The 25,854-nt window shown below is 43.0% G+C and overlaps 1 protein-coding gene across 2 annotated transcripts; it reads left to right on the plus strand.

Annotated features, from left to right (window-relative positions):
• Positions 1-19,743: 19,743 nt before the first annotated feature.
• LOC123136722 (protein MONOCULM 1) lies at positions 19,744-25,066 on the plus strand. Of its 2 annotated transcripts, none has more exons than XM_044556197.1 (2): positions 19,744-21,510; positions 24,457-25,066. In XM_044556197.1, the coding sequence occupies exon 1, from the start codon at positions 19,942-19,944 to the stop codon at positions 21,127-21,129; it is 1,188 nt and encodes a 395-aa protein (XP_044412132.1). In that variant the 5' UTR covers positions 19,744-19,941; the 3' UTR covers positions 21,130-21,510; positions 24,457-25,066. The 2 variants fall into 2 exon arrangements, with proteins under 2 accessions (XP_044412132.1, XP_044412131.1); XM_044556196.1 differs by having other exon boundaries at positions 24,449-25,034.
• The last annotated feature ends 788 nt before the right edge of the window (positions 25,067-25,854 follow it).

Here is a 25,854-nt window from a genome sequence, read left to right on the forward strand (position 1 = left end):
AATTTCCTCACCGGCAAATTCCTCAGTGAAGAATTCATAAAAATCGCCTATTCACCCCCCCTCTAGTCGATATAACGCACTTTCAATTGGTATCAGAGCAAGGTACTCCCTTGTTCTGTGTGATTTTGGTTTAACCACCTGGAGTTCTAGTTATGTCGACCGCAGGTATGATCAAGGTCTCTGCTGGGTGTCCTACCTTCGATGGCACGGACTACCCCTACTGGAAGAATAAGATGCGAATGCATCTTGAAGCAATTGACAACGATCTCTGGTACGTTGTGGAAAATGGTGTTCCCTCAGTCACACCTTCCCTGAATGCTGCTGATGTGAAGAGATTCAAGCAACTCGATTCTCAAGCGAAGAATATCATATGTGGTCATCTGAGTAAAGGGCAGTATGGTAGAGTGAGTGCTTTGGAAACTGCTAAGCTTATCTGGGATAGGCTCTCCAAAGTAAACGAAGGAGTCTCAACTCAACGTGACTCTCGTGTTGACGTTCTTCGCAATCTCTTCAACCGCTTCAAAAGACTCGACAATGAAAATGTTCAGCAAACCTTCGATCGCCTCACTGATATCTCAAATGAGCTTCAAGCGCTCGGTGCCACTGACATCACCGATCATGAGGTGGTGAAGAAATTGCTGAGATCACTCGATTCGTCATTTGACACTCTGGCACTGATGATTCAAGAGCGTGCTGATTACAAGTCACTAGATCCCGCTGATATCCTCGAGAGGCTAAATACTCATGAGTTCCAGCTTGCTGAAAAGAGAGATCTCTATGGTTCAAGCTATGGCAGAACACGTGCCCTGAAGGCCAAGGCAGTGTCTGAATCTGAATGTGAAGATTCTGGTAGTAGCCTTGGTGATCCTGAAGAATTGAGCCAGGAGCTAGCACTGCTCGTGAAGAAGTTCCAGAAATTCTCAAGACGTGGTCGCTTTGGAAAATCTTCAAGGAGCAGTGATTCCTCATCAAGTGACTATAAGAGAAGGCTATGCCACAAATGCAAGAAGCCTGGTCACTACATTCAAGATTGTCCTCAGTGGGACAAGGAACTAAAGAAGAAGAAATACAAGGATTACAGTTCTGATGATGCCAAGAAGAAGAAGAAATCTTCAAAGTCTTCATCATCAAAATCCTCGAAGTCTTCATCCCACAAGAAGAGCAGCTCCAAGAAGGCTCGGGCATTCATTGGCAAGGAAATGGATTCTGAGGCTGAATCTGAGGATAATGAGGAAGAGGAGGCATCCGAGGAGTCTGAGTCAGGTGTGGCAAGTCTAGCTCTTGCTACCGCATTTGTCAGCAAGTCTATCTTCAACTCTGAAGAAAATGGCAACACCAACAACGCTGATGAAGGCAATGACGACTACGCTCCCACCTATTGCTTCATGGCAAAGGCTGCTAAGGTAACTAAATACCCCTCCTCTGAATCAAGTGAGGATGAATCTGATGAAAATCTCAAGCCTAGCTACTCTAAACTTGCTAAGATTGCTGTGAAACAACAAAAGGCTATTGAAAAACTTCAAAACATGCTAGACAAAAGTGATGATATGTTGGGTGATGAAATGGACCGCACTAAAGACTTAACTGAAAATCTTCAGAGACTTCAGTCTAAGTTTGACAACCTTCAAAGTCATCATAAAACTCTCTTAACTGATCACGAGAAGCTTTCTTATGAATTTCTTCAAAGAAAGCAAGATCTTGAGAAGCTAAGAGTGAGTTATGAAGATCTTCAGAAGGAGCGCGATTCATTACTTGCTCAACAAATCAGCGCTACTCAGGAAGAATTTGATCCTCCATGCTTAAAGTGCATTGAACGTGAATCTGCTAATTCTTCACCTGAATGTTCAAATGCTTCAAATGTTACAAATTCTTCACCTGCCTCTGCTATCACTAATTCCTCATCTGAGGACATTGCTAGTATCACTGACGATGCAGGGCTGAAGGAATTGTATATGACAGGCATGTACAAAAGCCTCAAAGGGCATCAGACTCTTTGTGATGTGCTTAAAAAGCAGATCCTCAACAGAAACCCTAGGAAAGAGGGTATTGCCTTTGAGAGGAAACTCAATGCTGATGGAACATATTGGAAGCCTGAGCAGTACCCCAAAACCTCATGGGTTGCTGCAAAGGGACCTCCAGTTGATCCATCTAACTTATCTGGCTTTACATGTGAATCTCCTCATTCTTCTGATGAGTCATTTGACTCCAACTATAAACTGTTCAAAAATCAGAATGGTGAAGTATTTGCTAGATATGTTGGCACTAACTGCAGGAACGGTTCCCCTATGAAGAAAATCTGGGTTCCCAAAAGTTATGTTGAAAGTCTTCAGGTGAATGTCCTCATGACACCACCAGTGAAGAATAGGAACCCCAGATCAAACTCCTCATACGGACCAAATTCCTCACATGGATCAAATTCCTCAAAAGGATCAAAATCCTCATATGAACATCATCGTGCTAACAACTCTGTTTCGCAGGGTAGAGCTAAGGGCTATGAATATGTGCATTATTCTTCAAATCATTATGTTCATAAGTCCTCGAAGAATTTCTCTGCTTATTCATATGCTTACCCTAACCCCTCTTATGTGAAACGAAGTGGACTGGCGTCCATGCCACCTTTCTCATATGGTGCTCGCAGAGTGATGAATTCTTTGCCACCCCTCCAGATGTGGGTGGTGAAGAAAAAGAACTAATCTCTTATGCAGGGTCAGGTCTCCAGTCGTGCTCAAAACGACTGAAGAATTTGCTGGAGACCTGAACAGTGCCTGAAAGGACGCAGGCGAATCATGATGAAATGAACTTTCATTTCACACGTCCTCACACTGCTTATCTGTGCTATCGCTTGATGAAATTGAACTGATGATACTGATGTCATATTCTTCACTGATGAAGTATATGAGTTTGTAAGCTGCACTAATTCATCTGCAGGATGATCAACCCAAAGCAAATGAGTGGGTCCTCGATAGTGGATGTACAAATCACATGACTGGTGACAAGAATCTATTGATGGATGCTCCATTAACACCGTCACATCTGAAGCATATCATCTTCGCTGACAAAGGCAAAAGTCAGGTATTGGGTCTAGGTAAGGTTGCGATCTCTAAGGACATACACATGGACAAAGTCATGCTTGTCGAGTCCTTAGGATACAACCTCATGTCTGTCTCAATGCTTTGTGATCTTGATATGGTTGTTGTCTTTGGCAAGTATCGTTGTGTTGTGATCATGGAAGCTGACAATTCCAAAGTCTTCGAAGGCTTTAGGAGAGGAGACTTGTACATTGTTGATTTCTCTACAGGACCACAACCTGCCGTGTGCTTACTTGCAAAAGCTTCAGAAGGCTGGCTATGGCATCGACGACTTGGTCATGCTGGCATGAGGAATCTGCACACGCTCGCGAAGAAGAGCATGTCATTGGCATTGAGAATGTCAAATTCCTCAAGGATCACTTGTGCGGAGCCTGTGAAGCTGGGAAGATGACTAAGGCCAAGCATCCAGCGAAGACTATCATGACCACCACTCGACCATTTGAATTGCTTCACATGGATCTCTTCGGTCCTAATCATTATTCTGCTGTGACTAATGATGCATCTCTATATGGCTTTGTTATTGTTGATGATTACTCTCGTTACACATGGGTACACATTGTTACTTACAAACATGAAGTGCAGGAAGTCTTCAAACGATTTTCCTCGAGGGCTTCAACCAACTTTGGTGTGAAGATCAAGCACATCAGGAGTGACAATGGAACTGAGTTCAAGAATTCCGGTCTTAATGACTATCTTGATGAACTTGGTATTACTCATGAGTTATCTGCTCCTTATACTCCTCAGCAAAATGGCGTCGTGGAGCGCAAGAACAGAACTCTTGTTGAGATGGCTCGCACTATGCTTGATGAATACAAAACGCCTCATCGTTTTTGGATTGATGCAATTGATACCGCGTGCCACATCATCAACAGAGTATATCTTCACAAATTCTTCAAGAAGACTGCCTATGAACTCCTCACTGACAAGAAACCCAATGTGAGTTATTTCAAAGTCTTCGGTGCTAAATGTTGGATTAGGGATCCTCATCACAATGCTAAATTCGCACCAAAAGCACATGAAGGTTTTATGCTTGGTTACGGAAAGGACTCGCACACCTACAGAGTCTTCAACATCGCTCTTCACAAGATTGTTGAAACTGTAGATGTGCGGTTCGATGAAACTAATGGCTCGCAAAGAGAGCACCTACCTTCTGTGATAGATGAACCAACACCTGAAGATTCTATCAAGTTCAAGGCTACTGAGGATGTCATTCCTACCGAAGAATCTACTGAAGAATTCATTCCAGAACGCGAAGATCGTCGAGCTAATGTACCTGAGGAAAATGCTGAAGAAAATGGTGCTAGAAAATGCTGATCAAATTCCTCGATGACAACCAGCTCATCCTCGCGTTGCAAAAGAAGTGCAAGTTGAAAAGATCATCGATGACATTGAAGCACCAGGTCCTCTCACACGCTCAAAAGCTTCACATTTATCTAACTTTTGTGGGCACTATGCTTTTGTCTCTATCACAGAGCCCACTAAGGTAGATGAAGCATTTCTGGAGCCTGAGTGGATTCAGGCCATGCAAGAAGAATTACATCAGTTCGAGCTCAACAATGTCTGGGAACTGGTCAAACGTCCAGATCCTCGCAAGCATAATATCATTGGCACAAAGTGGATCTACCGCAACAAGCAAGATGAAAATGGCCTTGTGGTGAGGAATAAGGCACGACTTGTAGCTCAAGGCTACACACAGGTTGAAGGAATTGATTTCGATGAAACTTTTGCACCTGTTGCTAGACTTGAGGCTATTCGCATATTACTTGCTTATGCTAACCATCATAATATCACTTTATATCAAATGGATGTGAAAAGTGCATTCCTCAATGGTAAGCTTGAGGAAGAAGTATATGTTGCTCAACCCCCAGGTTTTGAAGATCCAAAGAATCCTGACAAAGTCTTCAGACTCAACAAGGCCCTCTATGGCCTCAAGCAGGCCCCTCGGGCGTGGTATGATACTTTGAAGGAATTCTTCGTGAAGAATGGCTTCACACCCGGTTCACTCGACCCTACTCTCTTTACTAAATCTTATGATGGTGAACTGTTTGTGTGTCAAATATACGTTGATGATATTATCTTTGGCTGTACTGACCAACGTTATAGTGATGAATTTGCCTATATGATGAGTGAAGAATATCAAATGTCTATGATGGGAGAGTTGAAATTCTTTTTAGGTCTTCAAATTCGTCAACAGCACAATGGCATATTCATATCTCAGGAGAAATACCTCAAGGATGTTCTGAGGAAATTCGGCATGCAAGATTGCAAAGGAGTCAAAATTCCTATGCCCACAAATGGCCATCTATGCACTGATGAAAATGGTATTGACTTTGATCACAAGGTATACCGCTCCATGATTGGTTCTTTATTGTACTTATGTGCATCTAGGCCAGATATAATGCTTAGTGTTTGCATGTGTGCCAGATTTCAAGCTACACCGAAGGAATCACACCATAAGGTTGTGAAGCATATTCTTCCATATCTAGCTCACACACCAACACTAGGACTATGGTACCCCAAGGGCTCTACTTTTGATCTCATTGGATATTCTGACTCTGACTATGCTGGTGATCGTGTGGACCGCAAGTCAACATCTGGTACTTGTCATTTCCTCGGACGATCTTTGGTCTGTTGGTCCTCGAAGAAACATAACTTCATATCACTGTCTACTGCTGAAGCTGAGTATATTGCTGCTGGTTCTTGCTGTGCTCAATTGTTGTGGATGAAGCAAACTCTCAAGGACTACGGCACCAACATGAAGAATGTTCCTCTCTACTGTGAGAATGAGAGTGCCATCAAGATTGCTCACAACCCTGTTTAGCACTCGAAGACAAAGCACATTCAGATTCGTCATCATTTTCTTCGTGATCATGTGTTGAAGGGCGGCATTTCTATTGAGCATGTGAAGACTGAAGAACAGCTAGCCGATATCTTCACAAAGCCCTTGGATGAGAAGAGATTTAGCAAGTTGTGGTGTGAGCTAAATATCTTAGAGTCTTCGAATGTTCTTTGAAAAGGACACACATCCTAACACTTATGCAAAATTGATGACTTAGATGTGCAACACATAAAGAAACGTTTTTCTTCAATCAATTAATAATAACACTCTAAGTGTGAAGAAATTAATGAAGAATTTGATTCTCAGAACCCTACGACAATTGTACGCGGTGTATGAAATCATCATTCTTATACGGTGGGTCACGCCACCACCAAAGTTGAAAATCTTCAATTTGAGTTTTTCCTTAGTTTTTGAAATTCTTTAGTCTTTCAAATTCTTCAACTTTGCAAAATCTTCACTATTTCCGACGTTTTTCTTCATTGGCTATATATATATATATATATATATATATATATATATATATATATATATATGGGTTTATGTCCTCTACGGCATTCACTTATGGCTATTTCTTCAAGTTGCATTTTCTACTAAGTGAATGTGATCGAACCCTTCCCCCTCTATGCTATACTCAACCCAATCTATTCACAATTCTTCATGTGCGTTCTATTTGAAACTCGTTCAAAATCTTCACTATGTCCTTGTCAGCTGAAGAAATTGTGAACGGAACTTTAAAACTAATCTTATCCAACTTTTGGTTTTGCCGCTCAAACCGTCCCGCATCCCATGATAGACTTATCTATTCACCCACGATCTAACACGATCTCCACTTTTCAGTACGTGGGTGACACATGTCAGGCGAATGAGAAGGGCCAGGGGCAAGTTCGTCCTAAATCTTCGGGCGAACAGTTTTTCACTGCGACTATAAATACCCCCTCAGCCTTCCTCACTTTCTTTACTCCGCTCGACCGCTCTCTCTCTCGCTCGAGCTTCTCAAACCCTAGCACCGCCGCTACTCCATTGTCGCTGGTGAGGAAGAGCTTCACTGCCTCGACCTCGTCGCCGTTGTACTCGCGTCGGCCGCATAAATCTTCACTCCACCGCCGCCGTAGCTGTCTTCCTCCGCCAAGTTAGGGCGTGGAAGATCTGAACTGACGAGCTTCAAATCAACACTTCTCAGTTCGTCGTGTTCTTCATCCAGGGTAATTAAAAGTTACTTTTACTGCCCTCTTTGATTCAAATTTTCTCCACAAAATCTTCAAAGGTGTTTTATTCTTCAAATCCTCACACACAAAACACCTCACTAGTCATCTGTTCTTGATCCGTTTCCCTAAGCATCATTTTTCTTCAAGATTCCTCAATTGTGTGGATCGTCGATCTATACAACTCTGGAACCTAAGACAAAGTACGCTTAGTGAAATTCTTCAAGACTCATCTGGTCAAATTCCTCAAACTTGTTCATTTTGAAAACCTTCTGAGAACGCATATGACCTCTTCAAATTCCTCGCAACTATACTCTGTTCACAGGTACTCATGTCCGCTGCTGAATCACTAGGTTCTCATCAACTTAACTCATTTGCAGCGTTCCTCAAAGAAAAGTTGCATACTTCTTCAGAGAATTCGATTGTTCAAATTCCTCAACTGAAGAATATGGCAGAAGGTAAGAAACCACAGAAAGGAGGAAAGAAGCCTGAAGTCATGACTGCGTTTGAAATACCTGAGGACATCTATGCTGACTATTGCACACCTGATGAGGCTAAGTTCGGAAAGGAGAACAAAAATCAGCGCAAGGTGCGCATACAGAGGATTGAAAGGAGATGGGCAAGAGAATGGAGGGAGTACAGATATGTAACTCCAAAGTATATGAAGAAATTCGCTCTAAATCCTCCATGCCCAAGAGCTCCATTGGCACCTGGTCAAGAAGCTGACCCCACCAGCATCAAGCATGGTCAGGATTTTCCTGAAGAATGGGCCAAACGCCAAGCCAAGTTGGCAAGACAAGCCAAAGAAGCAGTGAGGAAATTTAATGAAGACTCTGCTGCTGCTGCTGCCACAAGGGCCTCTGACAAGCCTAGAAAATCAATGGCAAAGAAGCCCGCTTAGAGGCCAAGTTCCTCAGCAATGCCCTCACGGCCAGAATCTTCAAAGCCCTCACGGCCAGATTCTTCAAAGCCCTCACGGCCAGTTCCTCATGCTGCTCCTACTCCTCCAAAGTCCTCAGCTCCTCCCCCAAAATCCTTAGTTGCTCCGGCAAAGTCCTCAACACCTGTACATTTGGCCACATGCCAAAGGACTGCAGGCATCTCTATTGCCTCTGGTGTCTCAGCGAGTTCCTCGGCTGCACCAAACTCTTTATCAGGCCCCACTCTGCTGAAGACCAAGACAACTGCTGGATGAGGTCCTCGGCCTAGTCCGAAGAAGAAACAGGTTGCCTTCCAAGTGCCATCTGACGATGAAGCTGATGATGATGAACTTGCACAAATCATCAGAGACAAGCAAGAAAGGGCCGCTAGAGCCAAAGGCACAACTGTGCCACTGCTTTTGGATCCAAAGGTGATCCTCGACTACATTGATCTCTGGCACAAGGACCCAAACACTCCTATGCCTGATTTTCATTTGACTCCTGGCCAAAGTCACGTGCTGGCCCATTTCATCAATGAAGAGAAATGGAAATTTGAGAAGGCCAGACAAATCAAGAAGGCTCAGTTCAGGAAAGAGAAGTTCCTGAGGAAAAACGTTGTCAAAATGACAACTGATGAACTCCTCAAGATCCAGTCTGAAATCAAAGCCCTCAGCGATGATTTCAATGCATATTATGCTGATTGGCAAGGAGCCAAAGTCAGGTTCGTTAAACTGACTGAGAAGTTCACCAATGTTGCAGCCCCATCGCAACAAGAAATTCCTCAAGCTGAAGCCTCTGTTCAGCAAACTAAAGAACATGCCAGCACCGCTGATGACTTTCAGGATGCTGATGAAAATGCTAGCTCCAGGGCTGATGACTCCATTCCAGCCGCTGAAGACATTGCCAGGGCATCCACTAGTGGTGTTCCTGAAGAAAATGAAGAAGTCAGGGCAACTGCATCAGTTGCGCCTGAGGAAATTCAAACAGATTCCTCAGCTCCTCCTGCGCCTACACCAACTCCTACCCTTCCATCTACATCAGATGTGAGGAAGACCAAGGCTGCAGAGAGAGCTGCAGTGAAGAAAAGGAAAGCATCATTTGCTTCAGATTCTTCAGCTCTGAAGAAAATGAAGACTATGACCAGCTCACTTGAGAATCCAATTGATGTTATTCCAATTTCCACCATGCCATCAAAGGACCTTGTTACTTTTGGTGAAGAATATGTGATCCCTAGCGGATCTGATGAAGAAAATCATTCTGCTGCTTCGTCAGAGCAGATTGATGAAGAAATTGAAGTGGATGCGATCCCTTCAACACATGTTGCTTCCTCGCCAATGCCTCAGTTCACAGCTGAAGAGGCTGGCGTTGAAGAAATTGAAGATGAAGACGTGGATATTGGATGCACTACGCCTGTGATGAATGATGACTTTTGAGAAAGTCAGCATCCCAAATCTCCACACTTCGCCCCACTACAGTAAATACCTCAGTCCCCTGCACCAACCGTTCAAATGGGCTCTAAAGAAACTCATCCCACCTCATCTGTGCATGAAGAAATTCCAGCCACTAGTGCTGAAGAAACTGCTGTTGCTGATACTTTGAACATGCAGACTGCCACTGAAGAGGAACCAGAAATTCGTCAGCCTGAAGAACCGGAGATTGCGATTCCTGAGGTTGTGATGCAACTCACTGACACTCATGTGCCCAAGCCAAAGGATCCATTCTCAAAGAAGCAAAAGTTCAAGGCTGCTGATTTCTTCAACGAGCATGTGTTCTTCACTGACTACAATCCCTATGATTCTGCTCGCATAAGGAAGAGGCGTTTCTGGACTGCTAGTCAAGCAAATTTCTATTCCTCTGTGCTATTCGACAAAGACAAAGTCTTTGATCATGCACACATTCCTCACGTGGACATGGAATCTCTGCCATGCTTCGAGCCAGTCCTCAGTGTTCTTCACGATGCTGGATTGCTGAATTTCTGCACTGACATCTGTGATTGGAATGAAGAACTCATTCTTCAATTCTTTGCAACGCTGCACATCACAGGAAATTCTGAAGATGTGAACTCATGGGTGCTGGACTGGATGTCAGAAAATACTCACTATAAGGCACCAGCAACTGAATTGCTTCGTGCCCTCCCACTCAGTCCTCCCCTTGATGGTGCTCGTTGCGTCTATAGTGAGCCTGAGCTTACAAATCATTACATGCAAGTGCTGATGAAGCCTTTGAAGCCAGGGCAGGCCCCATGAATCAAATTCCTCGTCAAGGAATTACTGTATGTGCCTCGGACTGTCTATCGCATTCTGACGAAGACAGTGAGTCCTATCAAAGGCCACGACTCAAATGATGAAGAAGTCATTGGCATCATGAAGAATATGCTTTTCAATATCATTCTTGGCGTTCCGTCAACTTCCATGATTTCTTCATGAGGACTCTGGCAAATATTGCTATGTCACCATTTGAGCTGAAGCCTTATGCGCCATGGATTATGAGGTTCATCAGGACAAGGTCTTCACTCAACTACAAGGCTAATACTCTGAACCATGGCAGCTACTTGCCTCCAATTGAAGTTCTCAAATGGACATTTTCCTCAGCTGATGACAAAGGCAAGGCAACTGCTGTGATAGATGAAGGCATTCGTCCATTGGATGGTTGATTTCGCAAGGCTGCATCCTACTCCACCAATGATGACTCTGCCACCCATGACTCTGTCGCTAACACCTCTGCTAGGCAAATTCCTCAAGCCACAGCACCCAGGGTGATGACTGATCGTGAGTTACTCCTCAGTCTTCATCAGAAAGTTGATCGCAATCATAAATGGGTCAAGCGTCAGTTTGGTTCAATTCTTTACAACATGACCTGAACACACAATGTAGTGAAGAAAAACCAATACTACCTCCATGAAACCTTCAACCGTACCTGGGCTGTTCTATCTCATGTCTACAGCGCAGAAGATCTGAAGAGCATGGGTCTCAAGGAAGAATTTGACTGGTCTGCACCTCCACCGAAGAAATTCAAGAAGGTCAAGGTTCCTTCCTTGGTGGCCAGCTCCTATTCTTCATTGCGCGACACTGATGAAAATGAAGACTTGGACGACACTGCACCAGGCCCTACTACGACAATTGACCCCGACAACGCTGGCGCTCCTCCATCAACTTGATATTCTTCAGGGGCGTTAGTCCTCAGTTTCGATCCTTTTGGTCATTCGATGACAAAGGGGGAGAAATCTGAGTTAGTCTTCAAGCGGGTCTATTATATGGGTGTTTTTTTGCTAAGTTACAACTCTCGCTCTTCTGAAACTTTTATTGGATCGAGTTGTAATCTTAAACCCGATGGTGCTCTGATACTTTTGATGCACTGTGCTCTGATTCTGCATGCTTGTTCCTCGTTAATATTATTTCACGCATGCTGAATCTCTTCAGGCACCATATTTCATCATGCATTTCAAATTCTTCATATTATATGTCAAATGCATGTATGAATTAGAAGATATAGGGGGGGATCTCCATGATTCAACTCTTCAAGTGTGCATTGCTTCAAAAGCAAATTCCTCACTATGCACATCTTCAGGGGGGATTTCTTCTATATCTTGCCATCAAATTCCTCAATATCAGTACTTACACTTCATATGTTTATCCCCGTTGAAAACTTAACCTATATTGTCATCAATCACCAAAAAGGGGGAGATTGTAAGTGCATCTAGTGCCCCTTAGTGATTTTGGTGTATTGAAGACTTATAGGTTAAGGGACTAATGTGTTTATGAGTGTACACAGGTCTATAAGTCTATGAGGAGTTTGATATTGCCAGAGAAAGTTGACCCCTAAAAATGAATATCTTCGACTGAAGATTTTGGTATTCCTGAAGACTTTCATGAAGACTTTGAAAGTGAAGAAATTGGTGTGTCTGTGAAGACTTGATATTCATGCAAGGAATATGAAGCTTGAAGACTATCGTTTTCATAGTTTTGTGTTTCTCTTTCTTGAGTCATAGGAAACACCGTACTGTTACAGGGGGTCAAGGAAATACTAAGGAAAAATTTCCATGTGATGCTCAACTCAAAATCCTACACCTACCAATCCCTTCAAGTGAAGCCATTGGAAATCTCATACAGTTCAGTCAATTTCTTCAGTGACAGAGACGAAGTTCTTCTGGTCGCTGAGGAATTTGTTCTGACTGAGGAGTTAGGAATTCACCAGTGCGGATTGCCTACAAAGTGAGGAACATGATAGCCCTGAGGAATTTGAGAGTCAAATTTCCGACCGTTGCTGTGCTACGCGCCAGCTGTTCCAAAATATCTTATCCACATAACGGTCATATCACTAAAGGGCATTTATGTCTTATCATGTCGGGATGCTCCCTAGGCTATAAATAGCCGCCCCCTACAACCACTAGCTGGTTGGCTGCTCCGAGAGAAACTGACACTTGTCATTTGAGAGCAACCCATTCTTCGAGGACTTTGAGCAAAATCATCGAGTGAGGAAAATCCCAAACCCCAAACACCTACAAACCCAAAGTGATTGAGCATCACTGAAGAGATTGATCCTGCGTGGATCTGACGCTTGTTACCTTTGAAGACTATGCTTCTTCCAAACGGTTAGGCGTCATGGTCTAGAGCATCCAAGAGGAATTGTGGATCGCCGAGTGAGCGAAGTCTGTGAAGGTTTCGAAGTCACCTGAAGACTTACCACGAGTGATTGGACGAGGTCTGTGTGACCTTAGTTCAAGGAGAATACGGTGAGGACTTGGTGTCCTGAGCTGCGTGCTCAGCGACTGGGTGTCCGGGACTGTGTGTCCTCGAGTTTAAATACTCAGCCGCTCCAACCAGACGTACAACTGAGATAGCAGTTGGAACTGGTCTACCAAATCATTGTCTTCACCAACCTTACTGGTTCTATTTCCTCAACTCTTTCATTTCCTCATTATTGTGTTGAGTAATTGTTCATATCTGTGTTTGAAGACTTTGACTGAAGACTTTCTCAATTTCCTCAGTTCAATTTCTTCAGTCTGTTTGTCTTCATCTTGTGTTATCCTGTGTTTACGCTTTCCGTACTCTGTGTTTGTCTTCATTTCATCATGATGACTATGTGTGTATTCTGTCATGCTTACTTCTGAGTACTTATTCCGCTGCAAGTAGTTCTTCACTAAGGAATTTCCTCACCGGCAAATTCCTCAGCGAAGAATTCATAAAAATCGCCTATTCACCCCCCCTCTAGTCGATATAACGCACTTTCATTGGGTAATTGACAGAATAGAAAATAATTATGATGATATCCTAGGCAATGACCATGTATATAGGCATCACGTCCAAGATTAGTAGACCGACTCCTGCTTGCATCTACTACTATTACTCCACACATCGACCGCTATCCAGCATGCATAGTGTATTAAGTTCATGGAAAATGTAATAATGCAATAAGAATGATGACATGATGTAGACAAGATCTATTCATGTAGGAATATACCCCATCTTTTTATCCTTAATGGCAATGATGCATGCGTGTCATGTCTCCTTCTGTCACTGAGATTGAGCACCGCAAGATCGAACCCATCACAAAGCACCTCTTCCCATGGTAAGAAAAAACAATCTAGTTGGCCAAACCAAACCAAAGCTTCGGAGAAGAAATACGAGGTTATAACAATCATGCATAAGAGAGTCCAACGAAGACTCAAATAATATTCAAGGATAGATATCATCATAAACTCACAATTCATCGGATCCCAACAAAAATTCATTACATCAAATGGATCTCCAAGAACATCGAGGAGAACATTGTATTGAAGATTAAAAAGAGAGAAGAATTCATCTAGCTACTGCCTACGGACCCGTAGGTATGTGGTAAACTACTCACACATCATCGGAGGGGGAAGGGTAATGATGAAGAACCCCTCCCTGATTGTTGACCCCTCCGGCAGAGTGCCGAAGAAGGCCTCTAGATTTGATCTCATGGTTCTAGAACTTGCGACGGCTGGAATTGTGTTTTGTCGACTCCCTAGGTTTTTTTTGGGATTTTAGAGTATTTATAGAGCCAGAGGTCGGTGGAGCGGGTGCCTGTGGGCTTCACTACCCACCAGGGCATGCCTGGGGGCCTTGGCGCGCCCTGGTGCCTAGTGGGCCTGTGGCCCCCTCTGGTGCACTTCTTGGGCCTCCTGGGTGTCTTCTGGGCAGAACAAATTCTCCAGAAAGTTTCGTGGCATTTAGACTTCGTTTGATATTGATATTCTGCAAAGTAAAAAAACAAGCAAAAAGCAACAACTAGCACTGGGCACTATGTCAATAGGTTAGTCCCAAAAAATGATACAAAGTTGCTAGTAAATGAGTATAAACATCCAAGAATGATACTTTAATAGCATGGAACAATCAAAAATTATAAATATGTTGGAGACGTATCACTTGGCCGACTCCAAATTCTACGCGGTGACATCCACCAAGTTTGCGTGAACTGCTCCTAGATTTGTGGGTTACTCTTTCTCAGTGCCAGAATGTGTCGCCGCTCTAAGGTTCATATCGATCAACCTCAGACCAGTATTACTACTATCGAGAAAATCAGCATCAAACCTCTCCTTGGATTTAGACTTGAGGATAGAAGCGGGGAGGAACAATGGCTCTAGATACAAATTCTAACACCCAGTGGTTCATATCCTCATAAATACAACTAATTAAGTACATGTTCCAGGATTGGAGGAAGCATGAGTGCAGGGTTCTTCGTATCCCTTCCTAGCCTCTCAATATAAGTAGCTATTACATGGGTTAGGCCCTTACCCGCATGAAGGTGGTTGATGTCTACAAAGCAACTTTTTTCTTTTAGACTTTGTTGGCCATCCAAGCGCAGAGTTTTGTAGGACATCAACAAATTTCCCTCAAGTGGATGACCTAAGGTTTATCAATTTGTGGGAGGTGTAGGATGAAAATGGTTCTCTTTTGAACAACACTGCAATCAAATACAAGTAATTTCTTATGTCCCCAACACACCCAATAGAGTTGTCAATCGTATAGGTGCACTTGTTCGGCGAAGAGATATATGGTGATATATGTGTAACATGGATGGTATGAATAGTTTTTCTATAATCTGAATAAATAAAAACTGCAAGGTAGCAAGTAAGAAAGTGAATAAAACGGTGTCTCAATGCTTGGAAACAAGGCCTAGGGTTCTTAATTTCGCTAGTGTCAACTCTCAACATCATTAACATAATTGAACCACATGATATGACCTCAAAAGTGCAGCAAAGAATTACTCCAAAGTTTCTATTTTGTCAAATAAAGTAGGATGAAATCACGTAAGGTGCACTTACAAACCACCTCAAAGTCATATTTCCAATATTAATCTGTTGAACCGCCCATATGATCGCCACATGTAGTCCCTCGAATTGTCTTATGACGACATCATATGATACTTATCGCTCAACCTTTATGCATAGATTACTCCAATGTCACCACACGTATCCGCAAGTTAATGACTAGACATGCATCATGCTATCTCAACTCCAAACTATTCAATCCAACATAAATAAATTTCAAAGAGCAATACTCAGCTCACCATAAAAATAAAAGAAGGGGATGAACATCACATGATCCAACTATATTGATAAATCCCATGATACAATCAAGATCACAATCTTTCATGAACATGGGAGAGAGAGAGAGAGAGAGAGAGAGAGAGAGAGATTGAACATATAGCCACTAGTACATACTCTCAGCCCTGAGGATAAACTACTCACACATCACCATGGGAATAGAGCGAGAGTTGTTGGTGATGGTGATACCGGAGATGTCCCCTGCGCGTCCTGATGCCAGCGGAGGAAAGGGGGAAGGGGCCCCATATCCAGGGAGAGAGGGAGCTCTCCCCAAGATTGGATCTTTCTTGTCTATCTCCTGTTTTCGCTTCTGTTTTCTGGCCAAGCATTGTTTCTTAAACATCAAAAGATCCATAATTCGATCCGGCTGAAACTTTAACACATTTTTCTTTGTAAATTAGTTTTCTTGCAGCGAAAGAACGTCTCCTACCGACTTAAGGGTGCTCCACATGGGCCCACGGCGCGGCCAGGGGCTTACCCGCTCCACGAGGCCATGTGGGGCCCTCGAGCACCGCCTTACGATGATCCGTTTGCCAAAAATCTGATATATTTCATAAAAAATCACAAAAATAATTAGCACATTTCTAGCTTCGTGAATTTTTCACATAAAACCCCTAAAACAATAGAAAACATGAGCTAGCCTCTAGCACTGAATTAATAGGTTAGCCCAAATAAATATTGTGCCAAATACATATATCTTCGATGTAAATATAGCATAAATACTTTATAAATTATAGATATGTTTGAGACGTATCAGTGATCAGCCTTTAACCTTGGGCCTTGGCACCCGGGTACTCCTCCTAGTAGTGGCGGGCTCTAGACCTTGGTCACCTTGCCCGACAATGGCTGGTTACTGACTGTCATAGCTGGGGGCATAACATATTGGTAGATCATATGACTAGTTTTACTAACCAGCTAACACACATTCTGTTGGAGACACTCTAACAATTCATTTGCATTGAATGTGATATATTACACAAACTTGCTCCTTTTTCAAAAGGTGCAAACTTGCAATACTTTGCATATAAATTAAATTTTGCACCTAATACTCAATCATATATATAAGCATGTTTTCCTGGATTTGTTTTAAAGCCCTATAAATATCTATTTAATTTAGTTCATGTGATCTTAGCACACATTGTATTTCGTCAATATAATTTGCAAACAGAGTGGTTAAGTAGACGATTAATTGGTTACCCAACTTGATACTTTCCAACTAATGTTGCAGTGTATATATAATGTTTTAGAGTGTGTATGATCTTTATTGAAATTTTATTTTCAGGGAGATTAAAACAGCCTTTGGCCAATGTATTCGACAATTGTGCATAAGCAAAACGCAAAAAAGATCTTATGGGCTAGAATGTGTTAAAATCACTTCTCACAACTACTGTGTTAACTAGCAAAGTGTTTGTGCCTTTCAACAGATCCAAAACAAATTATAATATATGTTCACAAACTTGAAAAATCATCGCATTTATATATATAATTAATGATATGCTTGCTTTCACCCAGATTTATTATTCCTATTTGTTTGGATGAGGTGTGAGATGAATGAGACTAGTCTAGAAAGGCTAATGGGTTTTGTGCACATGTGAAGCAATTACGGGTTTTATAGAAATACCACGACTCTCCTCACATGCGTTAGATGGAAATTAGATCGTTCGAAATGACTGAAAATAGGCACACCCAGTGGTATCCCTAGCCCACCAAGGTTCAAGTCTCAGACTTGACACTGGTGCTCGGGTTTTCCTGAATATTTTTCAAGCCTTTTGGCGATGTGTATTCAGTGGGAGGAAACGTTCTCACTGACTAGAAGGTGTCTATGACGACTTCGTCAATCGAAGATGATATGCCGGATCATTCTGTCGTAGACGTTCATAGGGGTAGGGTGCGTGTGCATGTATTTATAGGGGTAAGTGTATGTGCATATGGTATGAGAGCCTATGTTCAGAAAGAAAGGTATTCATGGTTTGGAAGTTTTTTGAAGTGGTATACATGCATGCATGGCAGGGATGAGACAGGTTTCATCCCTGGTCTCTCACACAATAAATGCACTTTTTTTCATCTTTGCTAATTTCAATAATTTGTATCTTTTTAAACCATAATTTTGTTTTTGAAATTTTTGTATATTGAACTCATGGTACCCAGACTTTTAAAACAAGACCAATCTTGAATATATTCTAAACACATTTAAATTTTAATGTTTCAATCGATTTCTTTCACTTCAACTATTTCAGTCATTTCAAAATGTAGTTTCAGTTCATTAAAAAAACATATTCAAAATATTTCAAACAATCATTTCAAGAACTAGATTCACAAGATATATCACTCAATTCAAGAATCCAATTTCAATTTTTTCAAAAAACCATTTTAATTATTTTAGACTTATTTTCAGAAACTATTTCACTTATTTCGGATAATACTCCACTATTTAAAACAAAATGATTTAATACATTCTAATAATGTCATAATATATTTCACTTTTTTAAAATAATTTCAAAAGTTCACTCTTCTGAAAGAAACTAATTTCACTGGAAACCTTCACTCCTTTTGAAAAAAACATGTTTCACTCATTTCAAAAAATAACTTCACTGAAATTGAAGACCAATTTCACTCATTGATTGACATATGCAGATTGAAACATTGAAATTAAACATGTTTGAAATGTATCCAAAATTGATCTTATTCCAATGGTTTTGGGGCTAGGAGTTCAAATATATAAAAAGTTTTAATAACAGAATTATGGTTGAAAATATATGAATGATTAAAATGAGCAAAGATGAAATAACAATGTGTGTTTATTGTGGAAGAGAAGAGAGAGAAACTGGGTACCTTTTCCTGCCATGCATGCATTGTATGGTGGCTGTATGTAGTCTCGTATAGGCTTGGTATTGTAGTAACTTATAATTAATTAGTGGGACCTTGCATGAATCATGATGCATGTGTGGACGATGAATTTGTTGTGGCTAGGTGCTGAAACGGAAAAAAATTATATGAGACCAGGTCTCACGGGTTAGCACGTGAGACCCATCCTGATAGATGACATGTGGCATTCACAAATCACAAAGCATCTACCCCACCCCCACCTCAAATCAGGGGGGAGAGATTAGATGCTTTGTGATTTGTGAATGCCACATGTCATCCATCAGGGCGGGTCTCACCTGGTTTATATGAGACCTGAACTGGTCAAAAGCTCTTTGCGAATATAAAACCTATTGCTCCTAAGATTACCTAAATTTTTTTTGCCGCTAAGACACCTCAAGAAAAATGATGGCCCCTTAACAGGAGGAGGGTTCAGTTCTATATAATTGAGCACTCTCTTTCATTTTCCAGCCAAGGGATTTGTGCTATTAAAGATTTATAGAATTTTTAGCATACACATTTCATAAAGAACGCACATAGATCCAACATGTCCATTCTGATTCTGTTTTTGTGACATACAAGAACAAAGGAAATTCTTGTGTTTTCTAGGCTCCATTCTTGCAAAAAATAGTGTGTTTCTCCCTCTATTTTGTGCATGTATTTTGACTAACCATGTGCATGTAGTCCCGGATGAACAATAAATTCAGAAAAATGTAATAAATTATGGAAACATTAAGGAGTGTTTCGGGTTATCGAAAAGTTTGATCCTAGAATTGCATTTGTGGAAGTTGTGGCAGAACAATCAATGCTCCAAAAATGCTACTTTCAAACACATTTTGGAGCTTTTTTTTGTGCCCGACTTTCACAAATGTGAATTCATGATGAAACTTTGTAAGCATTTCAAACATTTTTAATGTTTGCCACCAAATAAACCAGATTTTTTAAATGTTACTGTTCATATCAGGAAAATTTGAACTCGAGCTTACTTTCATGATCTAACAAGGTAAGCTTTCTACTAGCCTAGCCTTATTTGTTTAATCCACAAATCATAAAAATTAGATCAATTATATAACATATAATAATATCTCAAAAGATACAGAAGAACATCTTGACCATCCCCCCACCAAAGTCCACGGGATAAAAGACAACAAATGCAAAGTTGCACACCCTGCTACCTTTTCTCTCGTCTCTCTCTCTCCTCTCCCCTCCTAGAAAGAGAGGAAAACTCTCTATCTCTCTCTCTCTCTGTAGAGTACTAACCTATTGCATAGTCTACTGGTGGAAGGGAACACCTGTAGTGTGTGCGCGTGTTGCAGATGATCGATCATGTCCCTCTGTCACGGAAGCCGCTGGGGCAGCAGCAAGCTCAGAAGATGCCGCGGCCACCTCCGCCTCCGCGCTGCTATTAAGCCGCCCGAGCCATGCGCTGCGCCCACCGCCTGCTACTGCTGCTGACGCCATGCTCGACCCGCCCGAGCCCGACGACGACGCCGCCCAACCGCCGCGCGCACCGGTCGCCGCCGCCTCGCCGAGAGGGCTCGTCCTCGCGTGCGCCGACCTGCTGCACCGCGGGGACCTCGACGGGGCACGGCGCGCCGCGGGCGCCGCGCTCTCCGGTGCCGACCCCCGGGGAGACGCGGCCGACCGCCTCGCGCACCACTTCGCGCGCGCGCTCGCGCTACGGGCCGACGAGGGACGAAGTAGCGTTGGCCCGCCAGCGGCCGTGGGCGTGGGCGTGGCGCCGGCGTCGTCCGCGGCGCACCTGGCGTACAACAAGATCGCGCCGTTCCTGCGCTTCGCGCACCTGACGGCCAACCAGGCGATCCTGGAGGCCGCCGCCGGCGCGCGGCGCGTGCACATCGTGGACCTCGACGCCGCGCACGGCGTGCAGTGGCCCCCGCTCCTTCAAGCCATATGCGACCGCGCTGACGCCGCCGTCGGCCCGCCCGAGGTCAGGATCACCGGCGCCGGCCCTGACCTCGATGTGCTCCTTCGCACCGGCGACCGCCTCCGCGCCTTCGCCAGCTCCCTCAACCTCCCATTCCGCTTCCACCCGCTGCTCCTTCCCTGCACGGCTCAGCTTGCCGCCGACCCGGCCGCCTGCCTTGAGCTGCACCCGGACGAGACTCTGGCCGTCAACTGCGTGCTATTCCTCCACAGGCTCTCCGGCGACGGTGAGCTCACCGCATTCTTGAGGTGGGTCCGTTCGATGAACCCCGCCGTGGTGACCATCGCCGAGAGGCAAGGCGAAGCCGGCCGAGGAGAGGACGACGACGACTTACCGCGGCGGGTGGCCGCGGCGATGGACTTCTACTCGGCGGTGTTCGACGCGCTGGAGGCCACGGTGCCGCCGGGCAGCGCGGAACGGCTGGCGGTGGAGCAGGAGATCCTCGGCACGGAGATCGACGCGGTGGTGGCTGGCCCCGGCAGCGGCGGTGGGCGGCCCCGCAGCTTCGAAGCGTGGACGGCCGCCGCGCGCGCCGCGGGGCTTAATCCGTGGCCGGCCAGCACGTTCGCGGTGTCGCAGGCGCGGCTACTGCTGCGCCTGCACTACCCGTCGGAGGGGTATGCGGCGGAGGAGGCCGGCGGCGCGTGCTTCCTCGGCTGGCAGACGCGGACGCTCATGTCGGTCTCTTCGTGGCACTAGCAATGCAAGTGATCTATCCATGGTGTTGGACCTCTCGCGTGCTCCATTGATGGATTCTTGCTCCCAAGCTAGCTACTGCATCGCATTGCCGCAATGAAGTATATGGAACCCGATCGAGCAAGTTGGAGGCCGGCAGCAAGAAGATCGGTGCTTGATCTTGCGGCTGCTCAAATGGCTTCGGTGAGGTTTGGGAGGGAACTGAGAATGGGGATGTGCATGCATGCAAGGACCAGTGGAGAAGAGAAGGGGATGTCGACGAAGGCGAAGACGAATTGAAGAAGAGGAGGTTGTGCATGATCGGTGGACGCGTTGCATGGGAACTGGAGAGGGCGCCAATCGCCATTGGGAGATCTGGGAGAGGATCTTTTGGCACTCGACCTGGTAAACCTTCTACCACCACTAACTAATACTTTCAGTTATTTCTTCTTTGCTTTACATCTTCATCTATCTTTATTTACTTCCACTTTGTTGTTTGTTCAACCTCCCCTCTCCAATCCATATTGGTGGAGTTGCTATAGATTGCTAATTACTACTTAAAATATGTTCTAGAGTGGATGGTGTTTCCGAATTTGTACCGTCTCCGGTGTGCAGATTTGACCACTATTTTTGTATGAATGTTGAAGTATAGATCATTTTTTAAATATCGTGAAACTATTTTTCATAAAAAATCCAATGGCACAATTTTTATCAAAAAACTCTTTATTTTTTCATATTAATTAATTTGTGATTGAAGATATATAAGTTTGTCTCCGCACTTCCTAGGACGCCATGTACTTTGAATTTTAAAAGGACGTGTTATGACAGTTTTGATGCATATCTGGATTAATTTCTCGCTTTTGTGATGCTACTAACTAAAGAGAAATGCATGGCCCTGTCTTTACAAAAACAATTAGGTCTAGCTACACACAATTGATCTGTTCAACATCAAGCAATAGAGGATCTTGTGGATTGAGTTCATTTTTTAAATTTATCCCTGCATTTCACTTGCTCCCCTTGGTGTTTTTTTTGTTATAACTAATCATGCTTTGGCCGCCACTAACCATAAACTAATCATGCTTGGGTAGCCTTCCCTTTTTAGTGTACTTATTAGAGGTAATGATCAGACTCTTGTGTGCTGTGAAAGGCCGGTACATTAGTAACCCATTAATTAATTGTAGTATTATGCATGAAGGTACCACTATGTATAGCTGGCTAGTACTTCTTTAATACGCGCACTGCTGCGGTAAAGCTAAAGAAATAAATAAAATATCAAGTGAGTTTTTTCTGATACAAAACCGCAGTAGAGGTCGCCATTCTGTTGAACGAAAACCTAAATGTGCGGTTTACTGAAAGAAAATATCAAATGTGTTTTTTCTGATAAAAACCCGCAGTAGTGGTTGCCATTCTGTTCAATGAAAACTTAAAGGTGCGGTTTACTAAATACTGATAGTTTACAGTTATATGTACGTACAATTTTGTGAAACTAGTTTGAAACAAGAAGAAAATGTAGTACGTGTCTCCTAGTACGTTCTGCCCAAGGAGAAGGTTTGTAGACCTAGTTCAAGAGATATGCTGGTAAGCTGTCCCACAGGAAGCATATGGAAAATGGCATCATGCGATCCCCATGCATCAACGCATGCCATTCCCAGTTCCTGGACCCCTGTCCCCTCAAAACAAAATTATGGGATTTCTCAACACCGGCACCCCTTTTAGATGGCAAAAACATATCCTTAAACCTCTCTTGTTGAGTTGCCTCCTGGATATGTGAGCATGTATCATTTTCCTTTGGGACATATGGACCCATATGTCTACCCCCTCGCTCTCTAGCCTGATTGCATTGGGATCTTAGCATGCATGCCTTCTTAATTGGTTCCTTAAAAAGAGCCATGCCATGCACTCATGCTGCTCAGCTCTTGCGTTGGCGAATTGGCTCATTTCTCTGGCATCACGGCCAGTTGAATGAAGAGGAAGGGCCAAAAAGGTGTAGTTCTCCCTAAACTATAACTAGTCACACTAAAGAACTTTCTGAATAGAAAGAGAGTTATAGTTTAGTAGACCATGCTAATTAATTTGAAGTATAGAGCATATGATGGGAAATCGAAAACACATACTAAAGTATTGTAGTTGTCCTAGATTAAATTTCAGTGTGTTAAACTTATCCTTAATTAACCATGATTTCTTTCATATCTTTGACTCTCCTCTAATGTTTGCGAGTAATCCTTACTAGCAAATTTAATGTTGTTTCTTTTTTGCGGGGAAAGCAAATCTAATGTTTGACCATCTTTTTTTTGCGTGTGGTTATAACAGTAATTGTAGAATATTTTCTAACCTGGAGTAATCCTTACTAGCAAATCTAGTAATTGGGAATATATTCAGTTTATATTTTTTATACTTTTACAAATCTATGTTCTCAACATTCAGTCATCACTTTAGTATTTGAATTTGTAGCATGACTCATGATGATAAGTCATCACCATCTCTTTAGAGACGAGTTATCGGTATCATATATCTCAATCATGAGTCAAATTTTATATTGACACCCAAAATATAAAGGGGAGAACAGAATCAGTGTTGATTGCGGTCTTTCGTCGGGATCACTTTTAGTTGCTTTTAGTACATCAGCAGCCTAGCTTTTTAACCTAACCATAACTGAATACTACCTGAATGCCATCTTGTTCCTTTATATTTGTTCATTTTGTCCAAATATGTCAGTCTAATGCATTACCTAATGCTTCAGCCCGGTGCACTAGACATCATTTCATCCTGTGCATTCATCTTGTTGCATCACCTATATGTTTATCTTCTTCTGTATGTACATATATTCCACTCATTCAGTGACTATTAGTTAGGTATGTGACATAGAAATGGTAATAGTGGACACTTCATCAAAAGAATCATGATGTTTGGATTTAGCAGACATTTCATAAATGTGTCTGACTATCCTTTCACTGTTCACATTCATTGATTTTTCTCCTAAATAATTTGTTTGAATCATTGAAATTTCACTTGAACCTCATGGAAATTAACCGTTTTCTACTGAAGTTCCAGCATTCCAAATGGATCATTGTTTGTTTATTCATATTACTTGTTAATGCCTAGTAGATATACCCCCTCTACAGTGTGCATTTTCGACCGTTATATATCGTATGAATATGTTAATATTGAACTATATAATCATGATGTTATGAAAACTATTTTTTCATGAGACATAAGTGTAATTTATCACTTGACCAATATCCAAACAGTGAATTACATATTGATAGGTGCCAATGTTAAAGAAGTTTTCAGTTAAGCTTGACGGTATACGTGCGCTTCTAAAGGATGAATTGCTACAAATTAGTTTTGCAGGCAGAAGTGCAGAATTTTGTTGGGCTCCCGAGCCATTCTTACTGGCAAGAGAAGAGAACCATGCATGCATGATCAGTTCATACCTGGTTAATATTGAAGCCCAAAGTTAACAAGGCTCCATCGACCGTTTGTGCATACGCTGGCCAAGCTAGGCACTGATGTTGTCAACACCTTTCGTAATTAAGAGGAGCCAATTCTTAATTTGGTTTTTGTTGGTACTATGGGATTGAATCATACGTAGATTGCATCGATTAGGGAATTGGTTCGATAGCTCATGGTTTTGATCTGGGCTGTATATTTTTATAGTAGCATGTCAGACAATAGTCAGTTGCTAAGACTACCAACAGATTACAAGATACTAACTTGTACAACAAGATTATTAGCGTAATTCGGTAGGATTCTAACAGTCTTAGGCTGTGTTCGGTAGCCCTCCACTCCTCCATTCAGAAGCGGAGCGGGTGGAGTACCATATTAGCAGCTCCTCAAATTAACACTGCATGTTGCTCCGCTCCGGAGCGGAATTGGAGAGCGAGAGGGAGTCCGAACAGGCCCTTACTAACTCTTAACTGGTTTTACGGCCCCCCTTCACTTACAACTTTACATAGACTAAGTTGAGATTGAACCTTTATTTTTTGCGGAAAAGTTGAGATTGAACCTTAATCTGTTAGACACATCAACCGGCAATGCCCTGATGAATATATCTGCCAACTGGTCCTTGGATGGAGCGAGTTGTATTTCCAACGCCTTCTTGTTAAAATAAATCCGAGGCATACCGTCGATCATCTGAGGACCAAGCAATCACACAAGCACGACACCAAGATTTGTTAACGAGGTTCACCGATATGGCTACATCCTCGGGGCCTGACTACGGGCGCTCCTCCCCGTGACATCGCTACAATACTGCACCCGGTCGCCCTGGACACCGGCACATGCCGCCGGCTTCCCCTGCGTTCCGATGCTATTATGTTAGCATAGGTTACATCGTGTGTCTACCCCCGCTATATATGAGAGGCGTAGGATACAAGTGTCCTACTAGGACACGACTCCATATCCTATGTAAACACAATACAACTACAAGTCCAATTGTAACCTACCTTGTACACTATATTCGACACAACTCTAACAAACTCCACCTTGGCGAATATTCTCCACCACCATGAATTCGTTAATGCGTCAAACTTCCATGTACATTGGACTTGAGCTTATCCCGTGAGTACGGCTGCTACTCCAAAGACTTCATGTGACTCCACCTGCAACTTGTAGTCCCTTCTTTTCTTGACCACAGGCAACACTCGAACAAAATTAAGTTCCTTGTTACTCTAGCTTGTGCTCCCAACTTTCAGAGTATCCGTCCAACGCCATCACACACCGATCCTGCATGAAAGTGAACAACTCACA

This window comes from Triticum aestivum, chromosome 6B (genome assembly GCF_018294505.1).
Source record: "Triticum aestivum cultivar Chinese Spring chromosome 6B, IWGSC CS RefSeq v2.1, whole genome shotgun sequence".
NCBI classification, from domain to species: Eukaryota; Viridiplantae; Streptophyta; class Magnoliopsida; order Poales; family Poaceae; genus Triticum; species Triticum aestivum.